The sequence below is a fragment of the Lampris incognitus genome, chromosome 8, assembly GCF_029633865.1.
Source record: "Lampris incognitus isolate fLamInc1 chromosome 8, fLamInc1.hap2, whole genome shotgun sequence".
NCBI classification, from domain to species: Eukaryota; Metazoa; Chordata; class Actinopteri; order Lampriformes; family Lampridae; genus Lampris; species Lampris incognitus.
The window spans coordinates 51,489,131-51,509,925 of NC_079218.1; the positions used below are offsets into that span (position 1 = coordinate 51,489,131).

Sequence of the window (20,795 nt, forward strand, 5' to 3'; positions counted from 1 at the left end):
TATATATATATATATATATATATATATATATATATACTATATATGTGTGTGTGTGTGTGCTTATATATATATATATATGTATGTATATATATATGTGTGTGTGTGTGTATATATATATATATATATATATATATGTGTGTGTGTGTGTGTGTGTGTGTGTATATATATATATGTATATAAAATCCAGTGAGTCAAGTAAATTCTTTAAGAGACAGTACAACTGTTTCATAAAGAATTTAATTGACTCACTGGATTATTTTGCTCCTTATTTGTTGAGCAATTTCCCTACCGTTCAGTGTTTCTTTTAACAAAGTTTTTACATACGTATTTTATATAGTTTTTTTCATATATAGTTTTTCACTTTTTTCAGTATCTTAAGAGAAAAAGGTTGATTGATGTAACATGGGGGTGTTTGGAAACTTTAAGGAACACTACGCACAATACACTCAGTACCAGTTGGTGGCGGTAACGTGCCGTTTTGTTTGATAACCACCACAGAAATATAAGGAAGAACGAAGAAGAAAGGCGCTTGATTGTAAAGCTCGCGATAGTCTACGCTAACGTTAATCAAAATGGCGTTAGTTTGGAGAGGGAGGTTGGAGCTGCAGTCAATTAAGTAGTTATTTCAAGAAATGGATAAAGATCGTGCTATGCTACCTGGGCCGAATAATTTTCGATGTAGAAAATAATACTTGGTTTGTTTTAGGTATTATAAATTCTTGACTTCGTAAAGGATATAACGGTAGAACAAGTTTACACAGGTAGGTGAACGTTAACGCTAGCTACATTACTAGCATACTTGCTAACGAGCTAACTTACCTCCCAATAATGTAAAATGTGTATATATGGGCTATGAAGTGGGATAATATCTGTTTATTTTTTGTGTGTGAAATTGATGCGTGTACGTGGATACTTTGGCCGTTCTTTTATTGACGTTTCTTGTGTTTTAGCCGATTAATTTTCCTCAGACACTTCGTGTTTACACCTGGACAAACTACCACGTCAGAATTTGAAGCATAACTTGGGGAAAGAGCGGGTCGCTTGTCACGTTGCATATAATTTAGCGTTTAGTCAGATGTTGATGGATGTATTGCAAATAATTCTATGTATAATAAACGCGTAGCGAATCAAGAGTTAAGTCCACATTTTCCTCAGACCTTGGGCACATTTTTTTCCCCATTACGATAATGAATTTCGTGGTATGATTTTTTAAATTATACTATAAAACCGACAGACATTGTACATTAACATAGCTGATGTGCGTCACCCGCAGTCATCAGTTTTTCATTCCTCAGAAATTGTTTTAGCAGAAAGAATTGTCACAGTAGAAGAGTACATAAAAGTCTGTTGAGTAGGTGGAAGTGTGGTATTTGTTGTAAGTGTACATGCTGATAGTAAGGGGTACGTCTTGGTAATCACAAACCTGTATGTTGTGACAGTCATGGCAGAGGAGCGACGGCAAAAGCAGTGCTCCGTGGTTCTGCCCACAGAATCTATGAAGGCGATGGCAGAGTCTGTGGGAGTGGGGCAGCTGCAGGAGGAGAGCTGTGTAGCCCTTAGTGAAGAGGTTAGCTACAGAATAAAGGAAATTGCTCAGGTAAGAGTCAGTGAATTTAAGTAGTGTTTACATCTGTAAAATCTTGCATGTTTTTATCTGTTTTAAATCACAGTAAAATTGTAATTAGAATTGTTGGTGACAAGCTTTTAACTGTATTTTCCTTTTTCCCTTTGCCACAGGATGCTCTGAAGTTCATGCACCATGGGAAGAGACGTAAATTAACTACAAGTGACATAGATAATGCTCTTAAGCTAAAAAATGTAGAGGTGAGGGACAACCATCGTAACTTGAAAGAGTCAACACAAAGTGCTTATACGTGGTAATTGTTTGCACTTGACAGGTGTTAGCTGTTAAAGAAATAAATGGGTCCTCTGCCACAGATGTCACCTAAATCATGCATTCAAAACTGTTTCCTTCCCTTGCAGCCCCTGTATGGGTTCCAGTCACAGGAGTTCATCCCCTTTCGCTTTGCGAGTGGGGGTGGGCGGGAGCTTCATTTCTATGAAGAGAAAGAAGTGGACCTTAGTGACATCATTAACACGCCCCTCCCCAGAGTTCCCCTAGATGTTTCTCTTAAAGGTACCCATGTCATTACTAGCTGAGAAATGTTAATGTCTTGGTTTCAAAAGGATTAAGCTTGATTTAAGACATCCTACTTTGTTTTTTGTTTTTTTCATAGCCCATTGGTTAAGTATTGAGGGTGTACAACCTTCTATACCTGAAAATCCACCACCAGGTAAGACCTCAGCCTGTTTTGTCTCTTGGAGATACATATTGAGAAAAACACTTTAATTGAGTTGCCAATAACTAATCATTTTCATTTACTCTATCATAGCTCCAAAAGAGCAACAGAAGGCTGAATCCACAGAGCCCCTCAAAGTTGTAAAGCCTGGTCAAGAGGAGGATGGTGCCATCAAGGGTAAGAGTCAGGGGGCAGCATCTGCAGATGGCAAAGGTAAGTGTCTTTTTTTGTATGACATCAAATGGGAGCTTTTTGTTCATTATCAGTCTTCCTCCTTCTTTCTTTGTGGTGGTGTATGTCTTATTAATATGTTGGTTGTACTTGACCCAATCAGGAAAGGAGAAGGGTCTGATGAGAATGAAGCCCCGCAGCACTCATGAACTTTCAGTTGAACAACAGCTGTACTACAAGGAAATCACAGAGGCTTGTGTTGGCTCTTGTGAAGCTAAGAGAGCTGTAAGTCACTTCTTTCTCCCTGAGCACATGATGTGCCTGACATCCACAGAAACAATGCTGAAAATAATTTTATACCTGCCTGGACAAGTCATTGTTTGTCATTACATTGCTCATACGTAATACAAATAAAGCACCTAGGCCCATATATGTCATATTTAAAGGTATTTTCTGTATGTATATTTAAATACGGTAATGCTCTTAAGATATGGAATTTATGGCTAAAGTGAGTACCCACATGTCACTATGTGGCGCTTTTTCACAAAATATGCAAAACCTACTCACGTGATGAATGTTTCCGGCCTTAGTTATCAAGTAAGATATCCATAGAAATACATTCATGGTAGCTGCAGTATGTAGACCATATTTGCATATTAAAAATTTTAGGATCAGTATCTTATGTAAATGTGATCAACTACTGTCCTATTTTCTGTTGTTGGTGTGGTTAAAATTTGACTGTAACCTTGTTGTCATGAAGTTCTCTATTGATTTCAAAATAAGTGCGTTATTAAAATCACCCATTATTATTTTGGCCTCATGAAAGTTGATCAAAATGACAAACTACAATAGTCAGTTTTTTTTTTGTTTTTTTTTTTGAATAGGCCAATTTTTTATGATAGAAGTCTATACAGCACAATAAAATTGTGGCTCGTAGGCTGAACATTAAACATTATGGGTTCCAAGTCACTACATGGCACATCTAGAATGATACAAATGATGTGGTTTTTGTGATAGAAGTAATGCTCTAAGATATGGAATTTGTGGGTACAACTGATATGGAATTTGTGGGTACAACCAAGAAAAAGTGGGGTACAACTGCAGCTACAGAAAATTTGTTTTTGTTTTATGTTTTTCTCTTCCAGGAAGCTTTACAGAGTATTGCTACAGACCCTGGATTGTACCAGATGCTTCCTAGATTCAGTACTTTTATTTCAGAGGGGGTGAGCATATCATCCTGTTCTTCTCACTTCATCTCTTCTGACATTTTTATTGCCTTGTTATATAACATGACCCAAGTTCAGCCTGGACATTTGTAGACTAATTTCCTAGCTATGGAAAGCGCCTGGAAAATGCTAATCTTAAACAAATGTTCTTGGAAATATTGAGGTAATTGAAAATTGTAAACTTGGGTTATAAAATCGTATTTGTACGTGGTCGGATTGCAAATTTTAGCTCAATTCTTAGCCATAATCTTTGCTGCTGAGATTGCACATTAGTGTTTGAAGTCTGGGTGGTATTTTTAGTAGTCAGCTAAATGAGAGAGTCCATTTAGAGACCATTGAGGCTTCCACTAATTTGTACTGAAAGATATGATCTTCTGTTAGTAATGACTGTCATGAATATCCAGGCAAAAGTACTGAAAAATGGACTTGAAAAGTCCTGGAAAGGGATTTCCTCAAAAGAGTGGGAACCTGCAAGCTGTTCACTGCCACAGGTGCTAACTTTATGCTCTTCTCAAAAGGTGCGAGTAAATGTGGTGCAAAACAACCTGGCTCTGTTGATTTACCTCATGCGGATGGTCAAAGCTCTAATGGACAACCCGACCCTCTACTTGGAGAAATACGTGAGTGAAAAAACAGCATATTAAGCTTCGTTGTTTCACGCTAAGAGCAAAATCTCAGCTAATATTCCTGTGTTCTCCCTCTGATCCTTTTGCAGTTGCATGAGCTGATCCCGGCTGTGGTGACATGCATTGTAAGCAAGCAGCTGTGCTTGCGGCCAGACGTTGACAACCACTGGGCATTGCGGGACTTTGCTGCTCGCCTCATGGCCCAGAGTTGTAAAACCTTCAGCACTACAACCAACAACATTCAGTCACGCATCACCAAGACCTTTACTAAGGTGTGTATTGTATATGGTCTGTTTTTTAGGGGTCCAAGCCGCAGGAGCTGGGAGCAACATGGTGCAAAGCAGTGTGGCTTCCAGTACCAGTGATGATGGGCTCGTTATTGTAACTGCTCAGAATTTTATTATTCTTCCATCAGTAAATGTGGTATTATGGTAAATGTGGTATTGCAGCATACATTGTAAAAGTTATGTACGTAAAGTTTTCAGGGGAGGTATAGAATGGTGTACACGTCAGACACCAAAAATGACACAGACAGTCTAAGGACAGAATGTTGTGTTGCTGTTAAGCCCACTGAGGCAAATTTGTAATTTGTGATATTGGACTATATAAGTAAAATTGATTTGATTTGATTTCCACCAGCAGGTGGCAATGTAATCAAGGCAAGTGCATTTTGGCCATTAACTCCCACATTGTACGTCCTACATTCAAAAACCCTACATCTCTACAGGCCATGCCCATTTCCACCTTTTTTTCCCCCCACAAAATTGTGACATAGGCGAAACCTACTTTTTTGAACTCCTCCTAGGCTGTAAGTCCAATCTGACTTTGCACCTAGAATCTATGTACCCTTATGATAAAGTTATCGAAAGAATTTTGATAATCTAAAAAATGCAAAAATTACAAAGGAACAATTTCCTCTAGGTTGCAGTCAAAAAAGGAAGTGTTGCCTATCTCAGCAACAATCTGTGCTGTTAACATGAAACTTGACTCAGTAATTTCCCATGTCCCACCGAGGCGTTGTGCAAAATTTGGCACCAATTGGCCAATGCTTTTTTTTTTCTACAAAATTGCAAATTGTGCAAAACCTACTTTTTCGAATTCCTCCTAGGCTGTAAGTCCAATCTGCACAAAACTTTGCACCTATAATCTATGGACCCTCATGGTGAAAACTGATTAAAAGAATTTTGATAATCCAGAAAATGGAAACGTTATAAAGGAACAACTTCCTCTAGGTTGTAATCAAAATAGGAAGTGTTGCATATCTCAGCAAGACTCAGTTCTATTAACACACAGCTCAGTAGTTTCCCATGTCTCACTGAGGCTCTGTCTAAAATTTGGCACCGGTCGGCTGCTAAGTGGTGCTTTTTCATAATATTTTTCAAAACTCATCTTAGTTTACATGCACACGTTTCCTTAACTAAGCTGACTCTTGAGCAGGGTTCGAAATTTGTTGTTTTTAGGGCAAAGCAACTTTGCCTTGGATGACACCTAATTTTACCAGGGCACCAAGGCAAATAGCCAGGGCATCAAAGGCAACTGAGAAATCCAAGCCCACAAACACCATTGCGCAAATAAATACAAGAAAATATTACAAGATTGAAAAAAATTGACAATTATTCTTACCAATTCGTTTAAACACACCATATTATGGTAGCTATGTGGTGTTTCCATCAGTCTGTTCCATTTTAAATACTTCTCAATAAATTGCTAGTTTGGTTAGCTAGCTAGCAGCATATAGCAGTTGGAGACATAACAAAAGCATTAAGGCAAGGGAATTACAGCGGGAAAACACATTTGGCGGAGGTAATGTTATAAAGGAATATTTGCGGAGGCTGAGTTTATTCAGAGCATGTAATCAGTTTATTCGGAATATAGGCTTAAGTACCCGAATATGGACCTAATATAGTCACATATTATGATTGATCGGAATATGGTAACGTTATGCATGTAACTCATCTTCAAACTCACCTGTTAGAGCTGCTTAGCTAGCTAGCTAACGTAACGTTAGACCATGCATTACACCCTACACCGCCGCTTGCCAGCCCAGCAGTGGCGCTGGGCAATCGTAAATGAGCGCACAGGGTCAGGGGTTGCGAGTGACGTAAATGAAATGGGAGGAATGTGGGGGCACATTACAATACAGTCATTTAGCGAACGCTTTTATCCAAAGCGACTTACAATAAGTGCATTTAACATAAGAAATCAGGAGAACTACTAGTCATCAGAGGTCATAAGTGCATCTAAACAAGCATCTAAGAGCAAAACCAGTGCTAAAGTAAAAGTGCAAGAAAGAGATTTTTTTTTTAAATGAGTGAATACAATTAGTGCTAAGAACAAGTAACAGGGTAGTAGTTCTTAAAGAGGTGAGTTTTCAACCTGTGCCGAAAGATGGGCAGCGACTCCGCTGTCCTGACATCAGTGGGGAGTTCATTCCACCACTGTGGGGCCAGGACAGAAAAGAGCCTTGACCGGGTCGATCGGCAGCAAGGGCCTCTGAGTGACGGGGCAACCAGGTATCCGGAGGCAGCAGAGCGAAGTCGTCGGGCGGGGTGTAGGGCTTGACCATGGCCTGGAGATAGGAAGGAGCTGTTCCTTTCACTGCCCTGTAGGCTAGCACCAGAGTCTTAACCTGGATGCGAGCAGCTACTGGGAGCCAGTGTAAGGACATGAGAAGGGGAGTTGTGTGAGAGAACTTAGGGCGGTTGAACACCAGACGAGCTGCAGCTTTCTGAACAAGTTCCAGAGTTCTGATGGCCAATGCTGGGGCACCAGCAAGGAGGGAGTTGCCGTAGTCCAGCCAGGAGATGACCAGAGCCTGGATGAGCACCTGTGCCATCTCGTCGGTGAAGAATGGGCGACTCCTCCTGATGTAATAGAGGAGAAATCTGCAGGAGCGAGCAACCAATGCAACGTTTTCAGCAAACGACAGTTGGTTGTCCAGGATCACACCCAGATTCCTCACAGTCCGAGTTGGCGTCACCACAGTGTTGTCAATGGTGATGGCCAGGTGTCGGTGCGGGCAGCCTTTCCCCGGGAGGAACATCAGCTCTCTCTTGTCCAGATTGAGCTTCAGGTGGTGTGTCGCCATCCAGTCCGAGATGTCAGTCAAGCACGCAGCAATGCGTGTCTCTACTTGTGTGTCAGAGGGAAGAAAGAACAAGATCAGCTGGGTGTCATCGGCATAACAATGGTAAGAGAAGTCATGCGAGTGAATAACAGAACCCAGGGATGTCGTGTACAGGGAGAAAAGGAGAGGACCCAGATCCGAACCCTGTGGAACCCCTGTAGTCAGTCTGTGAGGCTCCGACACAGATCCCCTCCATGTCACCTGGTAGGTTGCAAACATTGAGAGTGCCGAGCCTGTGACACCCAGCCCCTCGAGGGTAGAGAGGAGGATCTGGTGGTTCAGAGTGTCTAACGCAGCTGACAGGTCCAGAAGTATCAGGACAGAGGAGAGAGAGTTTGCTCTCGCAGAGTGCAGCGATTCTGTCATTGCAAGGAGGACCCTCTCTGTCGAGTGACCCACCCTAAACCCAGACTGGTTGGGGTCCAGCAGGTTGTTCTGGTGGAGGTACAAAGAAAGTTGGTTAAAGACGGCACGTTCAAAAGTTTTGGATAGAAAGGGTAGAAGGGAAACTGGTCTGTAGTTTTTGATGCTAGAGGGGTTAAGTGATGGTTTCTTGAGAAGGGGGGTGACTAGCAGTCTTGAAGGCAGATGGAAAACATCCTGCCTGGAGGGAGGTGTTGATGAGGTGGGTTAGATAGAGGAGGAGTTCAGGTGCTATAGACTGAAGAAGAGAGGAGGGGACTGGATCAAGGGAGCATGTGGTGGGGCGACTGGATGTGATGAGGTTTAGAACCTCGTCGGGGGAGAGGGGATCGAAGTGGGATAGGGTGGGACGTGGAGAGGTGAGGGAGGGTGCAGAGGGTGGGATAGTGCAAGCAACACTAACCGGGTGGTGAGAAAAGAAGGATCTGATGTCGTTTACCTTCTTGTCAAAGAAGTTGGCGAAGTCGTCAGGGAGAAGGGAGGAAGTAGGTGGAGGAGGTGGGGGTTGAAGAAGTGTAGAGAAGGTTTCAAATAGTTTCTTAGGATTAGAGGCAGAGGATAGGATTTTGGAGTGATAGAAGGCAGCCTTAGTAGCAGAAAGGAAGGAGGAGAAAGTGGAAAGAAGAGACTGGAAGTTGAGAAGGTCCTCTGGGAGTTTGCCTTTTCTCCATTTGCACTCTGCCACTCTCAGGCTCCGTCTGTTAGTACGTGCTGAGTTGGTCAGCCAAGGGGCAGGTGGAGTTGGGCGTGCAGGCGTGGAGGTGAGGGGACAGAGATTGTCCAATGAAGAGAAGAGGGTAGAGTGAAGAAGATCAGTCACAGTGTCAGGGGGTAGGAGAGAGAAGGATCCAGGTGTAGGGGGGATAGAAGTAACAGAGGAAGAAAGATCAGTGGCAGAGAGAGAGGGGAGGTGTCTATGGGTGGAAACCCTGTGGGTAGGGGAAGGGGCTGAGGGGGGTGAAGAGAGAGTAGGACATGAAATAGTGGTCAGAGAGCTGGAGGGGAGTAACAGAGAGATTGGAAATAGGTCAATGTCTAGTAAAGATAAGGTCCGGCTGGTTGCCGGCCTTGTGGGTAGGGGGAGAGGGTGAGAGGTGAAGGTCAAAGGAGGAGAGGAAAGAGAGAAGAGGATCTAGCTTGTTAGTCTGGATGTTGAAGTCACCGAGAAGGATAAGTGCAAAGTCTTGACAAGTGTGTCAAGCTCCTCCAGAAACTCACCAAGGGGGCCTGGTGGGCGGTACACAACCACGATGGTGAGTTTGACTGGATAAGAGACAGTAACAGCATGAAATTCTAAAGAGGGCGGAGAAAATTGTGGAATGGAAACGAGAGTATTTCCATTTCAGGGAGATTAGCAGGCCAGTACCACCACCTCGCCTCCCAGCTCTGGGAGTGCGAGTAAAAGAGTACACATCAGACAGAGCTGCAGGTGTGGTAGTGTTTTCTGGCATGATCCAGGTCTCCGTTAGAGCAAGAAAGTTGAGGGAGAGCAAGGATGCGTAGCCTGAGATAAAATCAGCTTTCGGCACTGCAGACTGGCAATTCCAGAGCCCTCCAGTCACCACTTGCTCAACGTGAGTGGAGAGACTGGGATAGATGAGATTGGTAGGGTCACAGCTCCTAGGAGTGACCCAACCTCTATGCCAGCCCCGGGAAGAGGAAAGGACAGGAATGCGAAGGAAACACATAGTCTATACTAGGTACACAAGATACAGATTACTGACCGGATCTAAAAGAGCAGTCCGTGCTTGACGAAGTCTTGGCTTGAAAAAGTTGCGCTTGCCTTTGTTCACTCTAGCCTTCGTTCAACCTAGGCTTGTTTGCCTGACGCTTGGAAGCTAATGCTTCCAAGTAGCAGCAGCAATTTAAAGAACACTGATTGCTAATTGTCTGCCAGGAGTGCAAGCCATACCCTGACCACTTAACACCCAATTGGCCAAAGACGTACATTGAAAATAGGCTCATTGCCCAGAAACTGGACACTTATGTAAAACTCTGTCAAACCTCACACAATACTATTAAAACTGCAAACAGCAAATTACCAAGGAATATATTTATAAGCTAAAAGGATAACTAAGTCTAAACAGCTAGGCAACAAGAAATATTTAAGGACACACTAGGTGAAAAACAGCTACAGCTAGAATAAGTAAATAAGACAAGTAAGTAAATAGAATAAGACAGCTACAGCTAGAATAAGATCCCACTAGGAACCAGCAGCAGATGTGTAGAGAAAAAGACCAATACTCAAGCAGTTGGAATAAGACTAATAGCAGCTTGTTAAGCAAGAAAGATGATACTTACTCTATTCTAGATGAATCAGCAATTCAGAATCACTCCAGAAGTTAAAATGCACACTGGATTGAAACTGAATCAGGTCAGACTTGTAAATCCCTGTGATGTTCTGGCCACACCCTGGTCACTTAACACCCAGTTGGCCAAAGAGGTACACTGAAAATAGGCCTGTTGCCCAGAAACTGGTCACTTATGTAAAACTCTATCAAACCTCACACAATACTATTAAAACTGCAAACAGCAAGTTACCAAGGAATATATTTATAAACTAAAAGGATAACTAAGTCAAAACAGCTGGGCAACAAATATTTAAGGACACACTAGGTGAAAAACAGCTAACAGCTACAGCTGGAATAAGTAAATAAGACAAGTAAGTAAATAGAATAAGACAGCTACAGCTAGAATAAGATCCCACTAGGAACCAGCAGCAGATGTATAGACAAAAGGACTAATACTCAAGCAGCTGGAATAAGACTAGTAGCAACTTGTTAAGCAAGAAAGATGATGCTTACTCTATTCTAGATGAACCAGCAATTCAGAATCACTCCAGAAGTTAAAATTTAGACTTTCGCACAGACAGACAGCAGAAAATAGGCTTGAAACTGGTTACAATGAGGAAAACGACTGCTACGAAGGGCACAGCGGCAACGTTGCCTTTACAACTAGTGCTTTTTACAAGGGCATTGATGCTAAACGGGAGGGCTTCCACGGCAACTGCCGTGGATGCCGTGGGGAATTTCGAACGCTGCTCTTGAGACATAGGCCATGTCAATTTCCGCTTGCAAATCTTTTTCACAAAATTGCGAAATATGTGAAACCTTACTCAAACTCCTCTTAGGCTGTAAGTCCGATCTGAATGAAACGTTGCACCTAGAATGTATGGACGCTCATGATCAAAAATTATTAAAAGAATTTTGATCTTTAATTTTGATAATCCAAAAAAAAAAGCCCAATTGTAAAGGAGCAACTTCCTCCGGGTTGCAGTCAAAACAGGAAGTGTTGCATATCTTGGCAACAATCAGTTCTATTAACACTAAACTCGGCTCCGTAGTTTCTCATGACTTGGTGAAGCTTTCTGCAAAACTTGCCGCCAATCGGCCACTAGATGGCGCCTTTTAAAAAAAGAAACGCGTAGTATACAAAAACTTGTTTTTCCAAACTCAACTTAGAGGTTGTAAGTCCAGTCTGCGTAAAACTAACCCTTAAAAAATCACAATGACAGCGTCACCTTCAAACACATGACAATCCACAAACACTATTGGCCTTATTATTGAAACTTGTACTGTGTGACACTTTGCTGCACTTTCACCTAGGGATTTATCGATACCAAAAACTCACAGTATGATAATACTGCAATTAAAAACTCTATGATACGTGAACCTTTTATTGAGTAATAAATCTGATATGTACAGTATTTTTTTATTCATATAAATTTTGTTCATCCTTTTAAACGTAAAGTCTGTAACTTTCCTTTTTTTTTTTTGGCTTTTTCCCCATTTTTCTCCCCAGTTGTTCCAAATATTTCAGTTTACTGCTGATGAAATAGAAAATCAGAATTAGAATATTCATGGAGGCCAGTGAAACCTTTATTGCATATCATTTTTTCTGGCCTCGGGTTAACTGATCCATGTGATCAGTTAACCTTGGTCATTGTTTTTTTTTTTTACATTGATTCCATATGTTTGAGAAGCTAAGTGTGTCACTGCTTTTTCACAGAGCTGGCTAGATGACAAAACTCAGTGGACGACGCGTTACGGCTGCATAGCTGGGCTGTCTGAACTAGGAGCTGACGTAAGAGTGATTCTGTTTCACAAAGCCTTCCATCTTCACCGTCCTCTCTGCCGCGCTGGCATTAACCAAGCGCTTCTTGCTCTTTTGTAGGTGATAAAGACACTGATCCTTCCTCGTCTTAATGTAGAGGGTGCTCGCATCAGAGGCGTGATGGAGGGACCGGTGGTCTCCAATATTGATAAGATAGGAGCTGACCATGTTCAGAGCCTCTTACTGGTAATAAGTACATGTTGTTTAATTAATATTTGTTGATGTTTTAAAATTCTGTGGATCGATACAATTGTAAAATGGTGTTGGCATGTCTCATAGTGTTAGACTACACTGTTTAAGTACTTTTGTGTTCATATTAAAACATAGTGTGATTTACCTCTTGAGTATTAAAAATTGAGATGGTCTTTATTTTCTGTCATATGCTTTCAGAAACATTGTGCCAGCGTTATAGCCAAGACTCGGCCGTTACCTGACAATGTAGAGCAGTATCGAACTGACTACGGTTACCTCGGACCCATGCTTTGTTCTCATGTAGTGAAGGCCAGGACCCAGGCAGCACTGCAAGCTCAGCAAGTCAACAGAACCACATTAACAATCACACAGGTACATGTACATGCGTACACAGTTTTACACTTACAAAGGCCTGCATGTGTATATATGTATGTGTGTCTGTGTATGTGTGTGTGTAGTTTGCTGCCACCGTGACCCAACCCTGGAGAAACGGCTGAAGATGAATGAATGAATGAATAAATACATATATATATATATATATATATATATATATATATATATATATATATATATAGTGAACTCGGAAAGTATTCACACCCCTTCACTTTCCCCACATTTTGTTATGTTACAGCCTTATTCCAAAATGGATTAAATTCCTTTTTTTTCTCATCAATCTACACACAATACCCCATAATGACAAAGTGAAAAAGGTTTTGTAGAAATTTTTGCAAATTTATTAAAAATAAAAAACTGGAATATTGCATGTACATAAGTATTCACACCCTTTGCTATGACACTCAAAATTGAGCTCAGGTTCATCCTGTTTCCACTGATCATCCTTGAGATGTTTCTACATTGATTGGAGTCCACCTGTAGTAAATTCAATGGATTGGACATGATTTGGAAAGGCACACACCTGTCTATATAAGGTCCCACTGTTGACAGTGCATGTCAGAGCAGAAACCAAGCCATGAATTCAAAGGAATTGTCTGTGGGCCTCCGAGACAGGATTGTATCGAGGCACAGATCTGGGGAAGGGTACAAAAAAATGTCTACAGCTTTGAAGGTCCCAAAGAGCACAGTGGTCTCCGTCATTCGTTAATTGAAGAAGTTTGGATCCACCAGGACTCTTTCCTAGAGCTGGCCGCCCAGCCAAACTGAGCAATCGGGGGACAAGGGCCTTGGTCAGGGAGGTGACCAAGAACCCGATGGTCACTCTGACAGAGCTCCAGCGTTCCTCCGTGGAGATGGGAGAACCTTCCAGAAGGACAACCATCTCTGCAGCACTCCACCAATCAGGCCTTTATGGTAGAGTGGCCAGACGGAAGCCTCTGCTCAGTAAAAGGCACATGACAGCCCGCTTGGAGTTTGCCAGAAAGCACCTAAAGGACTCTCAGAGCATGAGAAACAAGATTCTCTGGTCTGATGAAACCAAGATTGAACTCTTTGGCCTGAATGCCAAACGTCACGTCTGGAGGAAACCAGGCACCTCTCATCACCTTGCTTAATACCATCCCTACAGTGAAGCATGGTAGTGGCAGCATCATGTTGTGGGGATGTTTTTCAGTGGCAGGAACTAGGAGACTAGTCAGGATCGAGGGAAAGATGAATGGAGCAAAGTACAGAGAGATCCTTGATGAAAACCAGCTCCAGAGCGCTCAGGACCTCAGACCTGGGCAAAGGTTTATCTTTCAACACGACAACGACCCTAAGCACACAGCCAAGACAACGAAGGAGTGGCTTCGGGACAAGTCTGTGAATGTCCTTGAGTGGCCCAGCCAGAGCCCAGACTTGAACCCCATTGAACATGTCTGGAAAGACCTGAAAATAGCTGTGTAGTGATGCTCCCCGTCTAACCTTACAGAGCTCGAGAGGATCTGCAGAGAAGAATGGGAGAAATACCCAAATATAGGTGTGCCAAGCTTGTAGCATCATACCCCAGAAGACTTGAGGCTGTAATCGCTGCCAAGGGTGCCTCAACCAAGTACTGAGTAAAGGGTGTGAATACTTATGTACATGCAATATTTCAGTTTTTTATTTTTAGTAAATTTGCAAAAATTTCTACAAAACCTCTTTCACTTTGTCATTATGGGGTATTGTGTGTAGATTGATGAGAAAAAAAATGAATTTAATCCATTTTGGAATAAGGCTGTAACATCACAAAATGTGGGGAAAGTGAAGAGGTGTGAATACTTTCCGGATGCACTGTATATATGTGTGTGAGTGTGTGTGTGTGTGTGTGTGTGTGTGTGTATTTTGTGAGGACTGAACACTATTTTTATCCTTAAAGCAGCATTTATTTTTGTGTTCCAAACAGAAATTTTAATGATTGCTCCGATTGGGAAGCTCATTAATCGATCTACACACATGGCAAACATACTTAGGTTAAGCTAGTCATCTGACTACTTCTAAGTTGTACTTAATCCAACTTTTATTTTCTCTACTAGTGTGTCATGATGTTGCTGTTAATCCATCATAAAATACATTTGAAAATAAGATCAGTAGAATAATCCTCTTCACAGCAATTAACTTGAACTGGAAACGAGATTCTATTTACAGCCCCTTTAGCTATGTATCTTGGATTTACATAGGCTTTCCTTTGTAGGGTTTCTGGCAAAATTTAATTTTTAAACCGCAAATTTATAATCTCCAAAATGCCTCCTGTCATTCTTTGAATCTTACTTCTACTTTTGGCTGCTCCCATTTGGGGTCACCACAGTGGATCATCCGTTTCCATTTCTTCCTGTCCTCTGCATCTTCATCTATCACGCCAACCACCTGGGTGCACTAGACTGCCTCCCATGGGTTAAATTTTGTCCCTGCTTTCACCTACAGTGCTGCAGCCTTAACTAGCAAATTCCTAAAATCAGTCATTTTCAGCCTTACCTTGGCATATTTGTCTAGTCAGTGGTAGCTCTAAGATTCCCTTACCACATAAAGCTACACTACTTAGACTCCATTGCAGCCCAAACCATTTCTTCTTCTTTTTCTTCTTCTTGTTGTTCTTGATTTTTTTTTTCTTGTTCTTATTCTTCCCCTTCTCCTCCTCCTCGCTTCCTCTCCTCCTCTTAGGGGTCGCCACAGCGGCTCATCTGTCTCCCGTCTCTTTCTGTCCCCTGCATCTTCCTCTGTCATGCCAACCACCTGCATGTCCTCCCTCACTACATCCATAAACCTCCTTTTTGGCCTTCCTCTTGCCTGGCAGCTGCATCTTCAGCATCCTTCTTCCAATATACCCAGCATCTCTCCTCCACACATGTCCAAACCATGTTAATCTCACCTCTCTTGCTTTGTCTCCAAACAGTCCAACCTGAGCTGTCCCTCTAATATACTCATTCCTAATCCTGTCGATCTTCATCACTCCCAACAAAAATCTTAGCATCTTCATCTCAGCCACCTCCGGCTCCACCTCCTGTCTTTTCATCAGTGCCACTGTCTCCAAACCATATAACATAGCTGGTCTCACAACCATCTTGTAAACCTTTCTTTTAACTCTTGCTGGTACCTTTCTGTCGCAAATCACTGCTGACACTCTTCTCCACCCACTCCACCCTGCCTGCACCCTCTTCTTCACCTCTCTTCTGCACTCCCCATTACTTTGGACAGTTGACCCCAAGTATTTAAACTCATCCACCTTCATCACCTCTACTCTTTGCACCCACACCATTCCACTGTCTTCCCTCTCATTCACACATATGTACTCTGTCTTGTGCCTACTGACTTTCATTCCTCTTCTCTCCAGTGCATACCTCCACCTCTCCAGGCTGTCCTCAACCTGCACCCTACTCTCGCTACAGATCACAATGTCAACCGCGAACATCAGAATCCTTGGAGACTCATGCCTGATCTTGTCTGTCAACCTGTATCACCGTTGCAAACAAGAAAGGGCTCAGAACTGAGCCTTGATGTAATCCCACCTCCACGTTGAACCCACCTGACATTGCAACCACACACCTCACCACTGTCACTCTTCCCTCATACATATCCGGCACCACTCCTAAATACCTCTCTGCCACTCCTGACTTCCTCATACAATACCACACCTCCTCTCTCGGCACCCTGTCATATGCTTTCTTTAAATCCACAAAGACACAATGTAACTCCATCTGGCCTTCTCTAAACTTCTCAATCAACATTCTCAAAGCAAACATTGCATTTGTGGTGCTCTTTCGTGGCATGAAACCATACTGCTGCTCACTAATCGTCACCTCTCTTCTTAACCTAGCTTCTATTACTCTTTCCCATATCTTCATGCTGTGGCTGATCAACTTTATACCTCTGTAGTCGCTACAGCTCTGCATATCACCCTTATTCTTGAAAATCAGTACCAGTATGCGTCTTCTCTGCTCCTCAGGCATCCTCTCACTTTCCAAGATTGTGTTAAACAATCTAGTTAAAAAACCCACTGCCATCTCTCCTAAACATCTCCATGCCTCCACGGGTATGTCATCTGGACCAACTGCCTTTCCAGTCTTCATCCTCTTCATAGCTGCCCTCACTTCATCCTTGCTAATCCACCACACTTCCTGATTCACTATCCCCACATCATCCAACCTTCTCTCTCGCTCTCATTTTCTTCATTCATCAGCCCCTCAAAGTGCTCCTTCCTTCCACCTTCTCAACAGACTCTCCTCGCTTGTCAGTACATTTCCATCTCTATCCTTGATCACCCTGACCTGCTAATATCCTTCCTAGCTCGATCCCTCTGTCTAGCCAATCGGTGCAAGTCCTTTTCTCCTCCTTTATACTACTCGCCACATGCCTTTTCCTTTGCCTTCGCCACCTCTCTCTTTGCCTTATGCTGCATCTCCTTGTACTCCTGTCTACTTTCTTCATCTCTATCCCACTTCTTCACCAACATCTTCTTCTGTATACTTTCCTGTACTTCCTCATTCCGCCAACAAGTCTCTTTGTCGTCCTTCCCCTGTCCAGATGTCTACATACCAAGTACCTTCCTAGCTGTCTCCCTCACTATTTTTGCAGTAGTTGCCCAGCCATCCAGCAACTCTTCACTACCACCCAGTGCCTGTCTTGGCTCCTCCCGGCACTCCCCACATCAGTCTTCCTTCTTCAAGTTCCACCATTTGATCTTTGGCTCTGCCTTCACTCTCTTCTTGTTCTTGGTCTCCAAAGTCATACAGACCACCGTCCAATGCTGCCTATCTACATTCTCCCCTGTCACCACCTTGCAGTCTCCAGTCTCTTTCATATCACATCATCGGCATAAGATATAGTCCACCTGTGTGCACCTTCCTTCCACTCTTGTACATTATCCTGTGTTCCATCCTTTTTGTAAAATTCACCACCATCTGTCCTTCCACATTCATCTGCTTAACAGTCACCTCCTCATCACCTCCATTGCCCTCATTATCATGCCCATTGAAGTCCGCTCCAGTCACCACTCTCTTCTCCTTGGGTACACTCTCCACCGCTTCATCCAGCTCAGTCCAGAATTCTTCTTTCTCTTCCATCTCACACCCAACTTATGGGGCATATATGCTGACAACATTCATCATCAAACCTTCCATTTCTAGCTTCATACTCATCACTCTGTCTGACAGTGTCTTCACCTCCAGTACACTCTTGACATACTCTTCCTTTAGGATTACCTCTACCCATTTCTCCTCCCATCCGCACCATGGTAGAAGAGTTTGAACCCAACTCCGATGCTCCAGGTCTTACTCCCCTACCACCTGGTCTCTTAGACACAGTATATCTACCTGCTCTCTCCCTTTACCAGTCATAGTGACAACATTTAAAGTTCCAACTCTCACCTCCACACTGCTACCCTTCCTTCTCTCTCGCTGCCTCTGGACATGCCTTCCCCCTCTCCTTTTCTTTCGCACAACAGTAGCATAGTTTCCACCGGCACTCTGCTGGCCAACAGTACCGGTGGTGGTCATTGGTAACCCGGGCCTCAACCGATCCAGCATGGAAATCTGATTCATAATCCGCATAAATGATTGGGTAAAGGTTTTGCGCTGGAAGCCCTTCCTGATGCCACCCTTCCCATTTATCCAGGCTTGGGACAGACATTAAGAATGCACTGGCTTGTGCATCCTCAGTGGCTGGGTTTCTGTCATTCATTGTAAATTCATGCATTTTATATGACCCTTTATATGACTGAAATGCACCACTTCTGTTTTTACTTAATATTTTTATTTCTGTGGTAGAAGTTACAAATATCTTGTTCAGGTGTAGGGAGCCACCAACACCTTAAAGTGTTGCCAAGCACAATGTAGACTCTGAAGAGAGCATAGCCAGACACTAAAATGGACTTTTGTGTTTCTTTCAGCCTCGTCCCACTCTTACAGTCTCACAGAGTGGGCTAAGTGGTTCTGGTGGGCCGCGTACTCCCGGCATTATTAAGGTTCCCGGCCCCCTCACCCTAATGTCCCCTCGTCCAGGTACTCCATCACAGCCCTCTCCCCCAGCAACAAAATACATCGTCATGGCAACCAGTGCAGGAGCTGCTTCGACCCAGCAGGTAATTTGAGTAACACTTTGTAGATTAGAACTGCTCAAAAATGACAGTTGTATAACAGATATAAAATTTGTGAAAACACATCACAATATAATTAGGGCTTATCTGGGCCTTGTCAAAATCAAAGGAACTGTTTTCTAGTATTTGTGTGGGACACTCACAGTGCTGGCTCTGCATGGAAGTTTTAACTTAAAACTTTGAGACAGCCACCACACAAACGCCAAGTGAATTCCTCTTCTGTTTTAAATATATTATGTAACATCACATTCCTGCAACAAAAGTGTAATTCTTTCATGATTCTGGATATATATTGGTAGTTCTGGCTATCTAGTCATATTTATGGTTGAATATACCTGGAGATGGAGTACATTCCTAAACTGGTCTTACCTCCTCTACTGCTCCTCTCTTAATCATACACAGCCAGTATGCAGTTCCTGCCTGGTTTGGTTAGTTTGCACAGCTGGTCTAAACTGTGTCTAAGAGCAGGTTTTAATGAAGAATTATTCCAAGACCAGGAAAGCATGAAATTACTGCACCTTCAGGGTGAATGGCAGTTTCTAATGTGCATTCACCTCCCAACAATGAATACTCCAAATGACTAAGTGGACTTGTACAAAAGGCAGAGTGGAATGCGCTGAATAATGTCTGTCCTGTTGTCATGTCTCAGGTCATCACCCTCAGCTCTTCCCAGTCAGCCTCCCCAGTAACAAGCACTGTTCCCAGTGCAACTTCCACCTTGCAACCCCTGGTAAAATTGGAGTCAGGAGGGGGCCCAGGGTTGACGAGTTCACGGCCTCTGCAGAAGTACATAGTGGTGTCGCTGCCCTCGTCTGCCTCTTCCAATCTGGAGACCAAGAGCTCCGTGCTTCCGACTTCCATTTCCTCAACTTCATTAGAAGCGGGGATGAAGATGGAACGCTCTGAATCTCCTGGAGTGAGCACACAATCCCCGCACTGAGACTGCAGTCTCGCAGATTTTGGAGATGCACCTGGCTAGTGCAGCATGGACATACTAAAGGAAGCTTGAGGGTTTGAACTCCATGGACTTGTCCAAAGGGGAATCATACGAACATGAGTGGTTAAGAACAGATGCTACTATAAATTGTAAATATTTTGGTGCTCACTGAAATCTGAGGAGGTCAATCTGTGGCATTTTGAATGGTTCAGCTTATACACTTGATTTCCTTTCTTTTTTTACTCTAAAATAAATCAGATTTTCTAAGAATTTCTTGATGTGGATGTATTTCTTTTTAAATTAATTGGTTGTAATTGATAAAACACTTTTTATTATTCTTAATGTAAGAAGTTTTAACTGTCACATCCACGCTGTCTTCCTGGGAGCCTATTATAGCTAGTACAAGTGCAGGGACTTTTCATGGCAAAATATGCAACTGCTGGCAGCAGTTGTATAGCACACATACTAGCCATCACAGCGCAGCAGGGTAGATTATGTGCAGCTCATCCAGGTAGCAAAGAAGTAAAAACAATGGCAGGTGTAAAGCACCTTGTGCCGCTGTCCCTGTCCGTTGGTAAAACGAAAGGGCTTTAAATGGTAACAACTGTAAAATGAGTATTGGATGATACAAACAGGATGACATGAAGAACACTGCAGTGCCCCAGCTAATGGAGGTCAGGTCACAATCCTCAGCGGTTTGTCAACAGCTTGTGTACTTTAGCTAACTTCAGTCATGATGACCAAATCTGACTTAATCATATGACATGTATGACGAAGACGAGGGATCGGCATCATCTGTTCACAAATATTTTTGTCTAGAACAAAAAAAAAAAAAAAAAAAACACTTGTTAAGAAGGGTTTTGTCAAAGGTCACTGTTTTAAACAGGTTTGAAAAATTGTCTTTACCCTTTGTTCTTCGTGTTTCAGGGCCCAAGTGCAGTGTATGGGGAACTGTGCTTAACCTAAGTGAAATGAGTGAAATAGGTTTTTCAGAATATATATATACACACACACACTACGTGGCCAAAAGTATGTGGACACCCGAATATCACACCTATGTGCTTGAAGAAGCTGACGTTAGAAGGATAGGCATTGCAGAGGCTCCTCAACCTTTTCCCAGCGGAGCAGCGGGACCTCCAGGCCCTGACCACGGAGCTGGAGAAGCGATTCGGGCGGCG

General features: G+C 42.8%; 1 protein-coding gene across 2 annotated transcripts; it reads left to right on the forward strand.

Moving 5' to 3' along the window:
- The first annotated feature begins 589 nt into the window (after positions 1 to 589).
- On the forward strand, positions 590 to 19,877 carry taf6 (TAF6 RNA polymerase II, TATA box binding protein (TBP)-associated factor). 2 transcript variants are annotated; one of them, XM_056285064.1, is made up of 15 exons: positions 590 to 761; positions 1,440 to 1,597; positions 1,738 to 1,824; positions 1,984 to 2,137; positions 2,238 to 2,294; positions 2,394 to 2,513; positions 2,635 to 2,756; positions 3,617 to 3,694; positions 4,216 to 4,317; positions 4,413 to 4,595; positions 11,882 to 11,956; positions 12,047 to 12,172; positions 12,377 to 12,550; positions 18,474 to 18,665; positions 19,330 to 19,877. In XM_056285064.1, the coding sequence occupies exons 2-15, from the start codon at positions 1,442 to 1,444 to the stop codon at positions 19,618 to 19,620; spliced, it is 1,917 nt and encodes a 638-aa protein (XP_056141039.1). In that variant the 5' UTR covers positions 590 to 761; positions 1,440 to 1,441; the 3' UTR covers positions 19,621 to 19,877. The 2 variants fall into 2 exon arrangements, with proteins under 2 accessions (XP_056141039.1, XP_056141040.1); XM_056285065.1 differs by lacking the exons at positions 18,474 to 18,665; positions 19,330 to 19,877 and adding an exon at positions 15,921 to 16,208.
- Positions 19,878 to 20,795: the final 918 nt, after the last annotated feature.

What these genes read in the sequence shown, in the direction of transcription:
- taf6 (XM_056285064.1), top strand. Translation starts at nt 1,442, where the DNA reads ATGGCAGAGGAGCGACGGCAAAAGCAGTGCTCCGTGGTTCTGCCCACA. An exon ending in GAATAAAGGAAATTGCTCAG is followed by an intron (nt 1,598 to 1,737) that starts GTAAGAGTCAGT and finishes CCTTTGCCACAG; the next exon opens with GATGCTCTGAAGTTCATGCA. An exon ending in TGTCTGAACTAGGAGCTGAC is followed by an intron (nt 11,957 to 12,046) that starts GTAAGAGTGATT and finishes GCTCTTTTGTAG; the next exon opens with GTGATAAAGACACTGATCCT.